Source organism: Nelusetta ayraudi, unplaced genomic scaffold (assembly GCF_046127955.1).
Source record: "Nelusetta ayraudi isolate G7.1 ecotype Tasmania unplaced genomic scaffold, CSIRO-AGI_Nayr_v1 ptg000004l, whole genome shotgun sequence".
In the NCBI taxonomy this organism is placed as follows: Eukaryota; Metazoa; Chordata; class Actinopteri; order Tetraodontiformes; family Monacanthidae; genus Nelusetta; species Nelusetta ayraudi.
In genome coordinates this window covers 8,254,510-8,272,261 of record NW_027466054.1, presented here as the reverse complement: position 1 = coordinate 8,272,261, position 17,752 = coordinate 8,254,510, and the positions used below count along the sequence as shown (strand labels likewise).

The window sequence follows — 17,752 nt, the reverse complement described above, 5'->3', positions numbered from 1 at the left end:
ATTTAAAATAAATAAATAAATAAATAAAATAAAATAAAAAAAAGTTGGAGCTTAACTTTATGCAACACTGCCCCCTGCCGGAAGATGTAGAGACCGTCCGTTAGGCGTAAAAGAGCACGGCACGTTGGGAAAGGAAAAACGCCTGTAGGTCGCCATGGGATCACAGGCTGCACTCATGCTCCTTTCAAGCAGTTTTTTTTATGCGCATGTGCGGTGACAAAAGGTGGAGGGGGGTGGTTAGTCTGCAGCCTGATGGCATTGTTGGAATGCATTAGATTTATAAAAAAAATAAAAAATAAAAAATAAATAAAAATGTTCAAAACAAAACAGATGAAGACCCAAAATTGTACGTTGATGATGATAGATGATGGCATGTGTGAGGGTATAGCGATAGAACAGTGGGAACTGCTGTGTTATGTGTTTAGTCCATCAGAATGGCCATTGCTTGGCAAAATAGATGTAGAAACAATCAGAGTGCTTCCACGGCGCGCTTGTATCCTTCGACTGTTAAGTTCCTCCTCTGTCAACATGACAACGGCCGTGTGGAAACAGGCAGTTTATTCATGATTGTAATGAGAGCTATCAGCTAAAGGCCTCACTAAGGACCCTTTTTTCATTATGGGACCAGTGCAAGCGCGGGCAGCTCTCTAGTTTTTATTTTTCCCCAGCAATTTGAAATTGGTTTTGTCAGTGTGTTTGTGTGGTTATTTAAAGCCCGGCCAAGAGCAGCAGCACTCTCTGGTTCATTCACATTGGTGGGAGCAACAACAAGTTGGTGGAGTTGAGCTGTGTGGGACGTTTATTAAAAGCAGCAGACTGATAATCTGGGTCCACGCTTTAGAAGTGGTTCATGTGAACTGTGCGTCAAGGCAGCGTTCAGATTTTGTTCTGCACAAACAAACCCCTTGTTAGTCTGTGCCGTCAGGCAGCTGGAAATCAAACAAAACACTTCATGCATCGTGTCCCCCTTTTCCATGTGCTTTTATCAAGTTTGTTTCAGTGCAAGTTCTAGCTGCCGGCTCGTCTAAATCACTTTGTGCGGTAACACAAATCCACACAAAACTCGATGGCGTGTCACAAGATCACGATTATTATTATCTGACGACCCTCCCGCTCTTCTCTTCTCTTCCTCACACCCCCTCTTCCCCATCCCAAACCCCACAGGCGACTGGAGGGAGCATCTGCGCCCTCTGGTGACCAAGTTGAAGGAGTGCGTGATGGAGGTGGGCGAGAAGGCCAAGAGAGCCATGACCTTCATCCTCCTGCAGGAGGCCGCGTGCAGCATTCCGCAGGGTTTCCCCCTCCAACAGAGGCGAGACGTGGTCTTCAGTCAGGCAGTGAGCGGCCACACTTGGATCCATCGCATCCGTCACTTTGACGATTTGCCGTCAGTTGTGCACTCAAAGCTGTAGAACTCTGGAGTCTGATCCCAGCTATGTTAGAGTGCCACCGTATTCGGTGGTTCTGACAGGCAAACAACCATCTGCACCTACGTTCACACCTATAAGCAATTTTGGGCCCAATGACCAAAAATCAGTTTGGGCCCCTCCTCGCCTGTGCAAACTGTATTATGTATACATCATTAATAATTTCCTCTGGGGCCTCTTATGACTGCTGACACGTCCACGAGCACTGCAGATGCTGGACTCCCAAAAGATTTTTGTTTTTTTCCGCATACTTCAAGCAGGTGCAGTTCGTCAGATCAAGACAGACACTGAACTGTACCGATCCCTTCACCCTAACTCATGCTTGTACCATGCTCCTGCATGACCCTCTAAACCTTTGGCACGCAGGTGCTTGGTGCAATAATTTGTAGTCAGTTGACGGTGCACTCCTTCCTTTAATTGCATACTGTACATACAGTACAAGCACACATTTACTACCCACAGCTTATATAAATAGAGTACACACACAAATAAGGTTTAATTGCCTCGGCAAAGTACACAACGTGAAAGAATTTGAAACATGCACAAATACTCTTGTCTTAAAGCTCAACTAATCAGAGCCAGTACTTGCCTGCTAACAGTTGTGCGGCTTCATGTGTGTTTTCCAGCTGGCAGCCTTGGCCTGTGGCTTTGTCATGAAGCTGTATGCGGGAATGCAAGACAAAGGCTTCCTAAAGCAACTTCACCTGGTAGGCCTGGTGGCCCAGTTTGAAAGCCTTCTCAGCACCTACAGTGAGTAAATCTCTTAAGGGTAGAATCTCATCTAGCGTCATAAGAGTGAAATGAACTTTGCTCTTTTACAGGCGCTTTTATCTCTACTACAGGCGCTTGCGGTAAATGTTGAGGACGATTAAAAACTAAGATAAAAACGCGCCAATTATAGCTCAATCAGAAGCCCCAGCACTGAAACGTATTTTTTTTTTTTTTTTGTGATCAGTGTTTTTATCCAGATATTGCTGAGGCTTTGTAACCATTGTGCTGAACACAAAAGAGGATGCAAACATCATCACAGTCAGTCTGTTCGTCATGTGTCACTCAGGTGAAGAGGTTGGCATGCTGGAGGACATGGAGGTCGGTATCTCAGACCTGCACAGAGTCGTGTTTCAGATCACCGAGGCCAAGACGGACGAGTTTGGCGATCTCCAGCCTTTAGTGTGTGGCCGACGGTGAGAAATACTCATGTGATTTATGTGTTTTTTTTGCCCCTCTGGGGTCCCATTTTTATGATTAGAATTGTTTTTATTCATCCCAGGCTCCAGTGAGGTAGCCTCACACAGTAGTCACCTGTGTGAGTCTTTTGCTCTCACCTGTCAAGCATAAGATGGTGTGCGCACACAGGGCTTGCCAAAGCCTATTGCACATATCAAATTGCACAACTTCCCAAACGTTTCAAATTGTACCGCGGGCACCGGGCCTCCGTTCCGAATTGTTTCATCTCTAACTTGCATTTGTTTTTCTTCCTCCAGAGACCACTTCACTGTCGAAGTGCCATTACCACGGCTGGTTTTCCAGTCCTTGCCAGAGGAGATCAAGGAGGGCAAGCCTCTACGCGTATTCCCGGTGCTGTTCAATGTGGGCATCAATGAACAGCAAACTATTGCTGAGAGGTACATTAGCGGAGCTTCTTGTTATCTGGGATGTTTTTTCCCTACTTTTTCTACGTTTTGTTTTGTTTCTGCAGGTATTTCAAAATAATGTCAAAGTCAAGTCATGCATGATTTACAATGACAACACCTGCTATAAAATCAAAATAGTAGCAATAGTAGTTGGCTGAGATATTTATTTATCTTTTAATGAATGAACCAGCTTTCTTTGTGCTTCTCACAGGTTTGGAGACATTTCTCTACAAGAAAGAATAAACCAGAAGAACTTTGAGATGCTTGAGGCCTATTACAAGTTATTAAGTGAGAAGGTGCCAACAGAATGTAAGTGCAGGAGCTTTTGTTTTGTTTAGCTATATTCTCTTACCTGCGCTCAACTCTTCCATAAGGACATGTTTGCGTTACATTTTGGATGTTTGTGTGTCACTGTATTACTTGAACAAAGTTGTAGAGAGGTACAAAAGCATGTTTTCTCATGGGGCAGTCCACGCTGGGAGTTGTGCCTGGTCTCCCCACAGGGACTTTTTTCCTGCCCTGTATATATATATATATGTATATATATATACGCACCGGAGCTCACAAAGACAGAGCGCATAAAGACAAGAGAACATACAGACGAGAGCGCGAGCGTGCCGTGCTCAGAAACATTGTTTGATTGACTTGTTCTGTTCACCCTTTTCTTGTGATAGAAATTATCAGTATTCCTCTATTTCCTTCTTTGACAGCAGACCGACTGCCTTTAACTTAAAAGCTGCATCATATGCAATTCTTCATTTGTTTTCCACAATGAGGATTTGTGCATGAAAACTTCCTTTGCGCAAACTGTCTTGCTCTCGTTGTGTCTCTCGTACTGCATTTGGTTCCACTTTTGCTTTTGTTGTTCGCGCGAACTGCCTGTCTCACTCTTTCCCGAGCCCACCCAAAAATCCATAGTGGAGAAGATCCCCTAGTTAGCTGTAAAAACAAAAAAAAACATAGATTAGCCGCACCGTTGTATAAGCCGCAGGGTTCAAAGCATGGGAAAAAAGTAGCGGCTTATAGTCCAGAAATTACGGTACACATATATAAAACTCTTTTCAGTGCTGAACATATATCATATATACATATAGTCTGTTATTTTCCGCTCTCATCAGCAGTTGATTAATCAATATGCTCACTGTGCCTCAGAATGGTGATACAAGCTCTGAACAAATGATACCATTTCCTGATGTCAGTGGAGAAAAACAGGATATCGCTTGTACCTCCTGTCTGTGCGAATGGATCTGACTATCTCAGACAGTGGAAAGGTCTGAGTACAGTTTACGCTGTCTTAAGGTGTGACTACACAAGCAGGGACAGACCCTTCCTGTTTTCTGCTGTGCAGCCCTAACTCTAAGTGCTTCTACATGCACTGGCTTGCTAACATTATGTCTCATTATAAATATACTTTATAGGAATTTTATGTTTATTTAAGACCAACACAAAGATATACAAAATTGTGCAATGGAAAGAAAAAATTTGAAAGTGCTGTGTGCGAAAGTATTGACCCCACCCTTTTCTGTGAGTATCCTGATGATTGCAAGCCAAATTTTTTGAGCCATTGTGCAGTACGTCGGTGAACAATTCTGTAACTTCCTCAGGAAGGAGAGCCTCAGCTGAGCCCTTTTCGAGTTTTATGTCCGTCCGTCGACCACAGTCCTCCTTTTCCACCTCTTCATTACCCATAAATACAATTATGTGTCCTTCTTTTTTCTAGACCAGGTCAAGATAATCTCTCAAGATAAGCTCAAAATGTGACGCATTTGGTATACGACATGCATGTTATGTTAAACATTTCTTTTCATCCTTTTTTTTCGCTTTTGGTGAACAGGTCTACCATGTTTTCAGAGCCAGACTGACATAAAGGAATTACTTGAAACCCTGGGCCAGAATGTAGTCACAAAGAAGAGAAAGAATGTGGAGATACTGTGGACTGCTGGAACGGTGAGCGGTTGCTGTGCGTGCGTGCGTGCGTGCGTGCGTGCGTGCGTGCGTGCGTGCGTGCGTGCGTGCAAGTAAAAAAGACAGCTTAAAATCCCCTCTTGCAGAATAGTGTAAATACAGCCATCGATCAAATTTCTCACAATCTTCACTGGATTTGAAACTTGACTGAATCTGATGAAACGTGTCCGTGCCCCAGCAGGATTGGTCGACTTGGTTACCTCATACCCAGGTCACAAACCTTGGAAACCTTGTATAAGTTGGCGAGTTTATCACAGGGTCACAATAATTCACACTCATAGCTATGGACAACTTAAGAGTTTGCTGATTTGTATAATGTCTTAGACTTAGACTTAGACTTTCTTTATTGTCATCGGGAAAAGAAACACGACAGTGATTCATTTCACAACGGAATGTCGTTGCCCAGTTCCAGAAGTACAGCAACTAACTTAAATCTATATACAAGCTGAGATGAATACAAGATATAAAAATATGGGATATCTGGAGGTAGAATGTTGGTGTGAAAAAAATAGAGTAAAATATACATAGTATAAACAGTATAAACAGCGACGAGGTATGGTGGAGTATTGTCAGGTTCAAACCTACAAAGTATAAAAGAAACACACAGGAGTTAGTATATCTTTCTCTCTAGCGAGGAGAGCAGTGACGGAGGGCAACATCAGTTACAGTCCATCTACCCCACTCTGAAGTGCCTCCGGCTGCAAGCCTCTTTTTATTACCATTAGGGCAGTTCTTAGTTACATGGGTTGGGTTAGCCTAAGGTTGGATGATGAGACATACGTTAGTTTCAAAAAATGTGGTTTATGCTGTTTTGCTACACCGTCTTCTTCTCCCACGTTCCTCTTTACGTCATCACAAAGAAGACTTGGTACAATTGGCCTCCCAAGCCAAGTGCGGTCAAGCTGTTCCTTGACTCTCTGCTTTGTTTTTCTCCTGTAGAATGTCGGCTTCAAGCTGTGGTTAATGTCGGCTTCAAAGCTGTGGTTATTATATTTTATTTGCAGCAATTATAAGCATATCAACTATAAAATATAAAAGCATCTTTAAGCATATCATGAGATAAAATATAAAAGCATCTTTATCTTTCTCTAACAAGTATAAACAGTATGAACAGAATAGACACAATAACAGTGACCAGGTGGAGGGGTATGTAGGCTGTACATGTGTAGAATAGTGATCTGATGCTGGTGACGGTGTAGTCAGTAGCAGCAGGGAGGTGGGGGGTTAACTGGTGTTTAACAGTCTGATGGCCAGGGGAAAGTAACTGTTTGTGAATCTGGTTGTTCTGCAGCAGATGCAGACCATGGTCTGCGGAACAGACCATGGTTAGGGTGGGTGGGGTCGGACAGGATCCGCTTGGCTTTTGATAGGCAACAGCTATCTGCAACGTCTTTGATGGCGGGGAGCGGGGACCAGATGATCTTCTCCGCTGTCCTCACCACCCTCTGCAGAGGTTTCCAGTCCACAGCTCTGCAGCTACCACACCAGACAGGGATTCAGTTGGTCAGCAGGCTCTCGATGGTCCCTCTGTAGAAGTTCATCAGGATGGGGGGGCGGGAGGGAGGCTCTGCTCATCCGTAAGAAGTGCAGCCGCTGCTGTGCTTTCTTCGCCAGGGAGGAGGTGTAGACTGACCAGCTGAGACTGTCGGTGATGTGCACCCCCAAGAACTTGGTGCTACTCACGACTTCCACAGCTGTGTCATTGACGAGGAGGGGTGTGTGGCTGGGTCTGGATCTCCTGAAGTCCACAATCATTTCCTTCGTCTTGTTGACATTCAGGATCAGATTGTTCGACTTGCACCAGAGCTGTAGATGTTCCACTTCCTCTCTGTAAGCCATTTCATCGTTGTCCCGGATGAGGCCTACAACTGTAGTGTCATCCGCATACTTGATGATATGGTTGGAGTTATACTTCGGACGGCAGTCATGTGTCATCAGGGCGAACAGCAAGGGGCTCAAAACGCAGCCTTGGGGGGTACCGATGTTCAGGGATGTGACACCAGAGTTGTTGTGTGTGTCGTCCCCCCCCCGCCCCCGCACAGACTGGGTTCTGTCTGAGAGAAAGTCCAGCAGTCAGGGATGTGTTGAGGCCCAATGGTCCCAGCTTGCATTCCAGGTCCAGGGGGATGATCGTATTGAATGCTGAGCTGAAATGCAAGAACAGCATCCGTACGTGGGTGTTCTTCTCATCCAGGTGCTCAGGTGGAGAGCAGTGGAGATAGCATCCTCAGTGGAGCGGTTGGGCTGGTATGCGAACTGGAACGGGTCGAATGATGATGGGAGTATGGAGACGATGTGGTCCTTTACGACTCTCTCGAAGCACTTCATGATGATGGGTGTAAGTGCGACAGGACGAAAGTCGTTAAGGCATGTTATGGTTGATGTTTTAGGTACTGGAACTATCGTGGCTGCCTTGAAGCACGAGGGGACGATGGTCTGGCCAAGTGAGGTGTTGAAGATGTCTGTGCATACGGGTGCCAGCTGGACTGCACATTCCTTGATCAGCCGTCCCGGAATGTTGTCAGGGTCAACAGCTTTCCGCGTGCGTTGACCTTCCTCAGGGCTCTCAGGGGAGGGTTAGCTTTCCTCGCAGGGTTGTTATTGAGAGCTTCAAACCTTCCGAAGAAGTTATTCAGCTCGTCGAGGAAGCCAATGTCGTCTGGACAGGGTGTGGTTGCTGCTCTGTAATCTGTTACAGACTGAATTCCCTGCCACAGTTGCCTGGTCTTGCTGGAGTCCTGGAAGAAACCTTTGATCTTCCGACTGTGGTCACGTTTAGCTGTCCTGATGGCTCGGTTCAGATCCGCTCTCACTGATCTGAGTGCCAATACTAATGTATGCATAACGTGTATATGTCTGGAGTTTGGGAGGAAGCTGGAGTACCTAGAGAGAGAAACCCACACAGATACAGGGAGAACAAGCAAACTCCACAGTGAAAGAGTCCGGATGAGATTAGAACCTGCGACCTTCTGGATGCAAGGCGACATTGATAACGGCTGCAAGACTGAAATTTATTTACCTTGTCTGCAAGGTAGGCAGCCTTTACAAATAATCAGTGGGAAGGGGGGAAAAGTGCCAGTGCGCGTCATATTTCTATTTGTGTAACACTGCCGGTGGCAACTTGGTGGAATTAAAATAGGACTTGGAGCTTTTGCCCTTTTTCACCTCTAAGTGCTGTTGTTCCAAGCCTTCTCCAAAGTCCAACCTCTTTGAAATTACTTTGGCCATAAATCAGTGTCTCGAATGAACGACTGAAATATGTGATCTGACATTGCTGAACGTTATCGTTGCGTTTTCTTACCTCCCTCCAGATTTGCCGAAGGTTAAATGGCATCAGGTTTACCAGCTGTAAAAGTGCCAAAGACCGGACATCCATGTCTGTCACATTAGAGCAGTGTGCCCTCCTACGAGATGAACACCAGCTCAGCAAGGATTTCTTCATCCGTGCTCTGGACTGTATGCGGAGGTGAGACAATCTGCCAGTCAAACATTCAACCCATACCGCTCCACATTCCGTGTGTTAAGACATTCCTCCCAATTTGTTTTCATTCATGCACTTTCAATGGGCTGTTTCACCTACTGATGCCTTACGGTTCACAAGTTAATCACAAAGCACGGCAATTCATCACATGCATTAGTCTGATTCATCAGTGCAGTTTGACACGATGATGATACGGGATGTTACGCTTCAGACTTATCTTGTCAAGCCCTTCAGTGAGTTTGAACATTTATGGCTCAAACAAAAAAAAATTCACAAATTCACAAATGTTTCACAGTCAAATGTTGTGCTTACTGTTTTTTTCTGCCGAGGCAAGCAAACTCACATTTGAGAAACAAAGTTTCACATTTGAAAATGAATTTCAATGCAAAATACTCTCAACAGTCAGATGCTGCACCCGAGTCTCACTTTGAAGCAGTGAAAATACAAGTGACTTGTCTTGTTAAGAAGGGTAAAACAAAGAGGAGCAACAAACAAACTTGGGCCGAGAACGTGGTGACGGATTATGACGGCATATTTTGCAAATTGCACACAATTTTACTACTACTAAAAAAAAATGACAGCAAACTTTCGTTTCAGAATTGTCTTCTTCTCAGCCTCTGTCGAGTTTGTTGTAAAGCGTGCTTCCCCATGTGCGTGTACGGTATTTCTCGTATTTACGTGGAGTTGTCAACAATTTATACAGTCAACAATTTTTTTTTTTGGGGGGGGGGGGTTACCTCAACAGACTCCATCATTACCTCAAATGCACTCGGTGTGAGATAATTTTGCATGCAGGCAGAGACCTGTTCATGTAGGTCTCCCCTTCTTTTATATGACTCTTATCTCAAGCGCAGGCGTGTATTCATTCGGAACTCCTGTGTTTGAAAACCATAGGACAATCAAGACACCATTTGTAGGTTTACTGCTAGTGTTTCAGAAAGGATGATAAAAATGAAATTGGTTTTTGTCTTAAAGGTGAGTCGGATCATAAAGGGAGGAAACTCTTGCGACTGTTGAACTGATTAACATCCAGTTGGTCAGTGGGGGCGTGTCCAGATGTCAGTGCCAGGGGTGTTGCGCTGACTTTTGTTGAGCTGGCATGAAGAGTTGCCATGAGCACCTACTCACACACACTGAAAACATGCATGTGCAAACACATACCAACACAGAGGTTAGAGCAATTACCTTTTTGTTTTGTGTTGTCACAAAGACTGCCAAAAAACTAGAGTTATAGTGAAAAGAAAAGAGGCAACATGCAATTGTGATAGAACGATAATTCATTCATTCATTCATTTTCTATACCAGCTTCTTCCCGAGCTCATGGTCACGGGGGTCTGCTGGAGCCTATCCCAACGATAATTCAATCATTTATAGTTTGAAAGCACATACATGCGTATGAACAAAGCAAATTTAGAACCACATACAACAATAGAGCAAATATGAGCTATAAATGTATAAACATAAGTAAAAAGTCCTTGCTGTACGATGAAACTTCTTAAATCAATGCACATAATTAAATGAATTTCAGGCATTTGCACCTCAACACACAAAACAAAACAAGTTCATAAGTCACAGCGTCACTGATATTAGGGCAATAAATTCATCCTTGATTTTCAGAAATGAGTTTAAACGTGATTATAAAAAATGTAATGTAAAAATTGTGTGTAAATGTAAACTATTATTGTAGAACCTCTTAACCACATACACGTCAAGTAGAACTCAAAAATTTACTCACATCTTCCAGATAGCCGAGCAGTGGTAACGTGTCGTCGCTGATAGATTATGCTTCGCTTCTACCAGCGCCTGGCTCATTGCTTCTGTCACTCTTTTTTTTTCTTCTTTCTTTTGTTGCCTGCTTGGTGCTACTTTATTTCTTTATTGCCTCTTAAGTTTTAATGTGGAACTACAACTGAAAACAGTGGCAGGGTTTATATCCAGCGTGATAGCTCAACTTTGGCTGAAAATTTAGAAATTTAGAGAATAATTTTGGAGTGGGCAAAGTTTGTAATAAGGCAGTGTCCTAAATCCAGACACGTGTCTGTTCAGGCAAGTGCTTCGCCAGTATTAGAGTGGAATGCTATCCGCAAATGAATAAACAAATAAGTCTGTATCCTCCAGCAAATTTAACAAGCAGCTTTACTCTGACAATTGCCGAAGGCACCGTCAGATGAATCATATGCAATTACAAAGACCCCCTCAAAACAAAATAAATGAAAGACCTGCCTTATGATGGCACTTTAGAAAGGTGCTTTGGCGTGAGTGGACCTGAATGAATGACGCTAATGCTGAGTTGTCCAAACACGTTCTATTAAAGGTGCCTTCATTTATATCCCATTTTGACATCTTTGTTTTTCATTCCAGATTCAAATAGAGAAAACTTGCTTGATTATGTTTAAAAATAAAAAGTCAACCTTTCTTGAATATTAATTCCTCTGATTACATCCTGCAAGAGACACCCAGGTTTAGTTTCCTGCTCCAACTGGTGCTTTCACACATTGGCCTCATAGTAGAAGAGAACACACTGGCTCGTTGCTTCTGTCACTCTTTTTTTTCTTCTTTCTTTTGTTGCCTGCTTGGTGCTACTTTATTCCTTCATTGCCTCTTAAGTTTTAATGTGGAACTACAACTGAAAACAGTGGCAGGGTTTATATCCAGCATGATAGCTCAAGTTTGGCTGAAAATTTAGAAATTTAGAGAATCATTTTGGAGTGAGCAAAGTTTGTAATAAGACAGCGTCCTAAATCCAGACACGCGTCTGTTCAGTCAAGTGGTTCGCCAGTATTCCCCCTTTTCCCCGGTGGGAAGATTCGGAGGCTTTGTGGTCATGTGAGTCATCCCTGTCCAGAACAGATAGAAATACAGTGGAATGCTATCCGCCAATGAATAAACAAATAAGTCTGTATCCTCCAGCAAATTTAACAAGCAGCTTTACACCGACAATTGCCGAAGGCACCGTCAGATGAATCAGATGCAATTAAGAACACGTTCAGAACTCATTTCTTTGTGCTCAGTCAGCTCAGCTGCATGCCTGGCCCGCCACTCATCTCCATCTTTTTTCATATCCATGCTTGTCTGTGGCTTTTTTTTTCTTTGTTTGTTTTAACACCAAGAGGCTCAGAGTCTACCTGGGCTTTCCTGTTTCCCACCTACATTAGCAGAAACAATAGCTTCTCTTTTTCTTCTTAAATTTCTCTGTCTAGACTCTACTAACACCTGAGTGTCTTTATCTGTCTCTGTTGGTTGTGTCGCACTCTGCTGGGCCCCCCTGCAGTCGGCTCACCCAGGGGGATGTTGGGCAGTGGGAAGACCCCGAGGCCGGCGCCGTCAGAGAGAGCAAACCAGCGTCGCGACATTTTTACCCCATTGCCCTGCTGCTCGTTAGCTCCCACTTACTGGTTGTGTGGCTTATTTTAAGTCTTGTTTTTCTGCTTGCAAAATATCAATAAATTGCTGACAACGCCATCTCTGCTCACTTCTTCTTCCTTCTGCGTTGAAGGGTGGCTCTTCACGAGCGTCAGTGCTGATCTAGCGAGGGATTCAGGGCAAGTGGTAGACTAGAAGTTGGTTTCAGAGCCGAAAGCAAAAACAAACAAAAAATGTGCGTCAAACCTTTTACTCTGCAGGGGATTGTCAGGCTGCAGCAGGGGTGTGTCGATGATGATGAAGGAATCCTCGTTGACTTCTTATATAGAAGTAAGTTTTAATTTTGGGATGGTTTACAGAACATGCACGGGAAATGTTAAACATGTAATATGTATAGGGAAGTGGAGAAACCTCTGTCTTTAGGTCTACAACCTTGCTTCCTCTTGCTAGAAGAAACCCATTCACAGACGGCATGGTTAACTGCCTTTTCGTCCTGTTTTCTTATACAATGGCTTATGACGTATGGGACTAGATGCTTCAGACACTACAACTCATTTCCCCAAATTTCTCAGTACAAAAAGTACAAAAAGTTTCCTGACAAACTCTTCAGCATTCTTTTTTCATTTTGATTCACGCGCATGCTCACACATGCACACACACACACATATACCAAATTTGAGGAAGGAAAGTGTTAATTTGCAGCGTGTTTTGCGGCGACTTAGCGGCCGTGCTCTCTGCCACCTTTGCGTCTTATCCATGTCCGTCAAAGTACGTGCGAACGTGAGCGTAAACCCTATGTGAATCTGGCGCTGTTTCGAATGAGGCATATTTGCACAAAAGGAGGTGTCATTTTACACGAAATGGCTGATTATATATAATCAAAAGAGTCTGTTGCAGGCCTGCCACTTCGCCTCAACGCATCTTCCGCCACTTTATTACCTTTACGTCCGCTCTGTGGATAGGACGCACTGTTTTTGCTGCTAATTTGCACAGATTTTCTGGCACAAAAGCCTTCAATCACCTTGTGGATCTGGGCCTTCAGTGTTTGTGGAACACTAATTATAAGTTTGGCTACAGTTAAATGTAATATAACAAACTAATGCAAGGTTTGATTTAAGGAGCTGTGTGAGGATTAATGAAACACAAACACAGAATTGAATGTACCGGTTGTATATTTAACAAAAGATGCTTGAAATTCTTCAAGAGAACAGTCATAGAAAGAAAAAAAAAATATTATTATTATTATTATTATTATTATTATTATTATTTAGCAAAACAATTAATCAGTCAATCAATAAAGTCCTACTAGTAGTAATTCAATCAATCAATTGCAATTTTCTTCAAGGCACCTTTTAACTTATCATATACCATACTTTCACAGTATGGAGTATATTCATTCAATAACTTGAAAGAATTTTAACCGAATAAACAAAAAAAAAGGCACCATCAAAGTAAATCAATTCCTCTCTAAAATGGGTTATGTCTATGTGAATGTAATTGTTCTCATTAACTACAGAGAGGCCAGTTAAGTCCTACCACACCACTGGGGAAGGTGCTTGAAGCAGCTGACAGGCTTAAGGCCGGCCAATGAAGCTTGGTCCACAAAGTTCAATTTCAATCGGGTTTCTTTCAGTCCTTAAAAGCCCGAACAGTGTCCAGCCAAAAGAGTTGATCGACAGAAGCAACACATCCGGATATTAGCAAGAGTACAATTCTATGAAAAGGAAATGAATCATAGGAGAGGACAAAAAGCCTTGCATGGTTGGTCTTTTGGCTCTCCTGAGAGATGTCCAGCCGGTTTATTTTACAGACTTTTTTAGAACCAAGTTGAGAGGTTCTGCTGCTTCAGGTGGATGGCTTGGTGAGTAATGAATGAACAGGTGGTGGCCACAATATCCATCTTAACGTCCACTGGGGTCTGCATTCCAATCTTCAGGTGCAGGTGTCAGTTTAGTGATGGAGTCCCTGGTATTTGTTCCAAGTTTATGTTGCCTATATGTGGTGCTTGTAGGAAATACGGTACCTTAATTATAGTAAGTGTCACAACTAACATTTATTTTGCATCCATTTATTGTAGCTGTGGGCAGGTGTTGGTCAATTTGTTGTGTATATGGTCCGCAACAAGAGCGAATCTGTTCTCAACGGCTCAGCCGTTTGGCGCGCTCTGGTTTCCTCTCATTGACTAATCCAGGATTTAATGACGCAGGTGATGGAATAGAGAAGAACATGTCTTTTCTTGTCATTGTAAACCACAAGTTGCACAGCACAACAAGATTTCTCGTCAGCTCTACAAATGCAAAGAAGAAGAGCAAAAAAGAAATAGAACAACAACAGAAAAAATTACTTAAAAAACTCTCAATATAATAATGTGTAAATTGTCTAATTTTGTTTTTTTGTCATTTCGGTCCAGAAGCAGGTAAAAACAAGTCGGTGTACACAAAGCCGACAACTTATTTTTGGACTGGTACGACTTCAAAAATAATTTTTATCAGCTTAGCCGACAGCCTGTCATTGTGTGGACACATCAGCTTCATCATAATACGTAGATTGTGCTGTGACTAGTTTTCTTTCATCCTTTCTCTCTGTGAAACTATTTACCGTGAAAATCCACAGAGTTCACTCGTGCCAACATTTTCTCAGTGAATGTTTGGCTAAATCTCAAATGCCTGTTACTTTTATCACTCATGCTGTAATTGTGAAACTGGCTGAAACAACATCAAGCCTCACTGGAAAAAAATAAAAAAGAAGAAGACTTTGTCTTGGATGACTGTTCCAGGAGCACTTCTATCACAATCCATCATAATTAGACCCAGCATGACCCCCTCAAAACAAAATAAATGAAAGACCTGCCTTATGATGGCACTCTGGTTTGCCTGAGGGAGGTCTCGTAGTCGGATGTGAACAATTCCAATGATCTAATGTTAACATCACCTTGTATACCCCATAATCCGAGATACCGCGTGTTTGTTTAATGAAGAAAAGAAGACAAGGAAAATCTTATGAAGTTTTAGTGAAAAGATGGAGAGATCTCTGGAGTCGAGTCCTGGCCGTCGCCAGAGTCAGACTGACAACTTTCTCCCAAGAAAGTCCTTAAATGCAAAGACAAACAATCTGACTCCTGATCTGAACGTCTTCTCAAGTGTCGTCCTCTGACTGGATGTCCATTCTTCTCCCTTCAGTTGCTGGGTGTTAATGTCATTGTTTGTGAATCAGGAAGCAGGTCCTTATTTGGCCGTGAGCCAAATAGTCCATCCTTCCTTCCAGTGTGACCTGTTGAAACCATTTTGAGGCAAGACGAGCTCAGGCCACAAGTTCCCATCCCTGTGACTGGACAGGTCGCAAACTTTATGAGGGTCGCAAAGACAGTTCCTTCAGCTGACCACTCTCTGGTCCCCCCAGGTCACTGTTCATGAGGCTTAATGAGTTACACAGTCTTTGCTCACAAGGTTCTCAACATCCCCAGGGCACTGATCATGATCAGCAAATATACACCAAAGCACTACATATAGCAACATTCAATACATTTATACATTCAACTCAATGTAATAATTCTAACATATAAATGTAATGTTACAAATATAATAGCACAATATGCAATGATGCAAGATGTTAAATGTCTGATTCCAACAGTGAAAACAGATGTATGCTCATTTCTTGGCATAGGTATTGCAAGTATGCGGAATGTATTGGAATGGTCACGTCCTCACTAGATGATATAAAGGAATGAAAAAAAACCTTATATGGAGAAATACAGCAACGTCATCATTAGTTCAGATACTACAGACATATTTGTTTTTCATTCCAGATTCAAATAGAGAAAACTTGCTTGATTATGTTTAAAAATAAAAAGTCAACCTTTCTTGAATATTAAATCCTCTGATTACATCCTTCAAAAGACACCCAGGTTTAGTTTCCTGCTCCAACTGGTGCTTTCACACATTGGCCTCACAGTAGAAGAGAACACACTGGCTAGGTGTGTTGCCACTAACCTGGGCAACTTTTCTGACATCACAAAGGGATGATTTTCACAATTGCATACTTTAGCACACACATTCTGAATAGTGGAGGAATGAGAAGAAGTAAACCATTTCTGGGGGATTCATCCACAGGCTTTTATCAAATGTTGGCATCATGAATTTTGAGTAATATACATTAATAATATAATATAGAAATACATTATTTCCTGCTAGTTTGGAGGTTCTGGCAAAGGTCATCAGAATGTTTCTTTTTAAATAGGTCATTTTTTTTCTATGCCTGCAGGGAAGTAATTTGTGATAGACATTTCAATTCTGCGACTAAATAGTTGAACCCAACTTTGTATCCAGCATCACTGATGTCCTCTATATAGAATTAAAGATACCAGTGACCTGTTGGGATTTATTATTTTGCAGTAAAAGAAAAACAATACAAACATCTTGAAACGTTGTGTGTTTATTATTCTTGATTCAACATTTTGTAGGCACAAACACTGCAAAATGTCTTGCTCTTTATATTTCCACAAGAGTAAAAACTGAATAAACATTCTCAGATTTTTTTGTTTTTGTTTACATTTGCTGGGATATTAATATACAGTGAATTTAATTTACTTCAATTTATTCAAGGCTCCATCTTTCAGCATTTGTCAATTCATTCACTTGAAATTTCTGTAACTCAGCACACACAGCACAGAGACTTTTAATCTTCCCTTGATTTGAGCGCATTTATTCAAAGCAGCAGAAAATACCATCGCAAGAGTTTTGATTGCAATATACAGAAACTCACAATGCATACTTTTTTGTGTCATGTCATATTTAAATATTCATCTGTTTTTAAATCAGTCACACTTAACAATTGCATTCCTAGAAAAAAAAATCCATTCACGTTTCTTTTCTTTCTTTTTTTTTTGCTTGTCTCCCCCATCATTCCTGCTCACTGTCTTCATTCAATCACCAGAGAAGGATGTCGCATTGAGAACGTTCAAAAGAACATTAGATGCAGGAAATATGCCTTCAACATGTTGCAGCTGATGGCTTTCCCCAAGTGCTACCGACCACCGGAGGGAACTTACGGCAAAGTTGACTCCTGAGGACATTTATTATTTAAAAATAAAAAATAAATATATATATATATATATTTATTTTTTATTTTTATATATATATATATATATATATATATATATATATATATATATATATATATATATATATATATATATATATATATATATACATATATATATATACATATGTGTATACATATATATGTATACATATATATGTATACATATATATGTATGTACTAATTTAAAAAAAAGAAAAGAAAACAACTTTGAAAATATTTGCTGTGTGTACCAAAGAAAATGCTGGGACTTGTGTATATTTTGTGTTTTATTTAGTTTGTTTACATTGTAATTTTGTATTTTCTTTTTTCTTTCACCTTTTTGTTGTGTTAGCATGGGTGCATGCGTGTAAGTCACTGCACTTTCTTTTATTGCCTTGTTTATCACTAGCCTCCATGAATGAATGAACAATGTGCTCCCTGTTCTACACTCTCAGGAACTGAGGAGAACGTCAGTGAATACAGCTCTGAGTTGAAACTATGAGGGTTCTGATTTATTTTCTGTCCCCACCACCACCACAATCAAGAGCTAAAATACCGTGGGGCTTCAAAGACATATTTCTACATATCCCACGATATATTTTTTCCTCCTATGAGGTGGCTCACAAAAACACTCCTATTGCTATTTCCTTTTCCACCTAGCATGCCTTGTTTCAGAACTTTGTCCATGATCACATTTTTTTTTTAATTTCTAAATGACTGTAACATATCTGTGAACTATTTTTGTTGTAATATATTACACATTAAGGATATGAAAATAAATACCATAACTGTTTCATGTAGAT

At 41.6% G+C, this 17,752-nt stretch overlaps 1 protein-coding gene across 7 annotated transcripts in view; it reads left to right on the top strand.

Annotated features, from left to right (window-relative positions):
* Nucleotides 1–16,957, top strand: part of inpp4b (inositol polyphosphate-4-phosphatase type II B) — a 141,752-nt gene extending 124,795 nt beyond the window's left edge. For 2 of the 7 annotated variants that reach the window (XM_076032790.1, XM_076032794.1), the window contains exons 13-20: nucleotides 1,165–1,337; nucleotides 2,054–2,177; nucleotides 2,485–2,611; nucleotides 2,912–3,052; nucleotides 3,273–3,370; nucleotides 4,896–5,008; nucleotides 8,338–8,492; nucleotides 11,779–12,130. In XM_076032790.1, coding sequence (XP_075888905.1) covers nucleotides 1,165–1,337; nucleotides 2,054–2,177; nucleotides 2,485–2,611; nucleotides 2,912–3,052; nucleotides 3,273–3,370; nucleotides 4,896–5,008; nucleotides 8,338–8,492; nucleotides 11,779–11,953 — 1,106 coding nt within the window. In that variant the 3' untranslated portion in view covers nucleotides 11,954–12,130. Of the gene's footprint in view, nucleotides 1–1,164; nucleotides 1,338–2,053; nucleotides 2,178–2,484; nucleotides 2,612–2,911; nucleotides 3,053–3,272; nucleotides 3,371–4,895; nucleotides 5,009–8,337; nucleotides 8,493–11,778; nucleotides 12,135–16,802 lie in introns of those variants that run through there. The other 5 variants (XM_076032799.1, XM_076032795.1, XM_076032783.1 and 2 more) reach the window with 4 other exon arrangements.
* The last annotated feature ends 795 nt before the right edge of the window (nucleotides 16,958–17,752 follow it).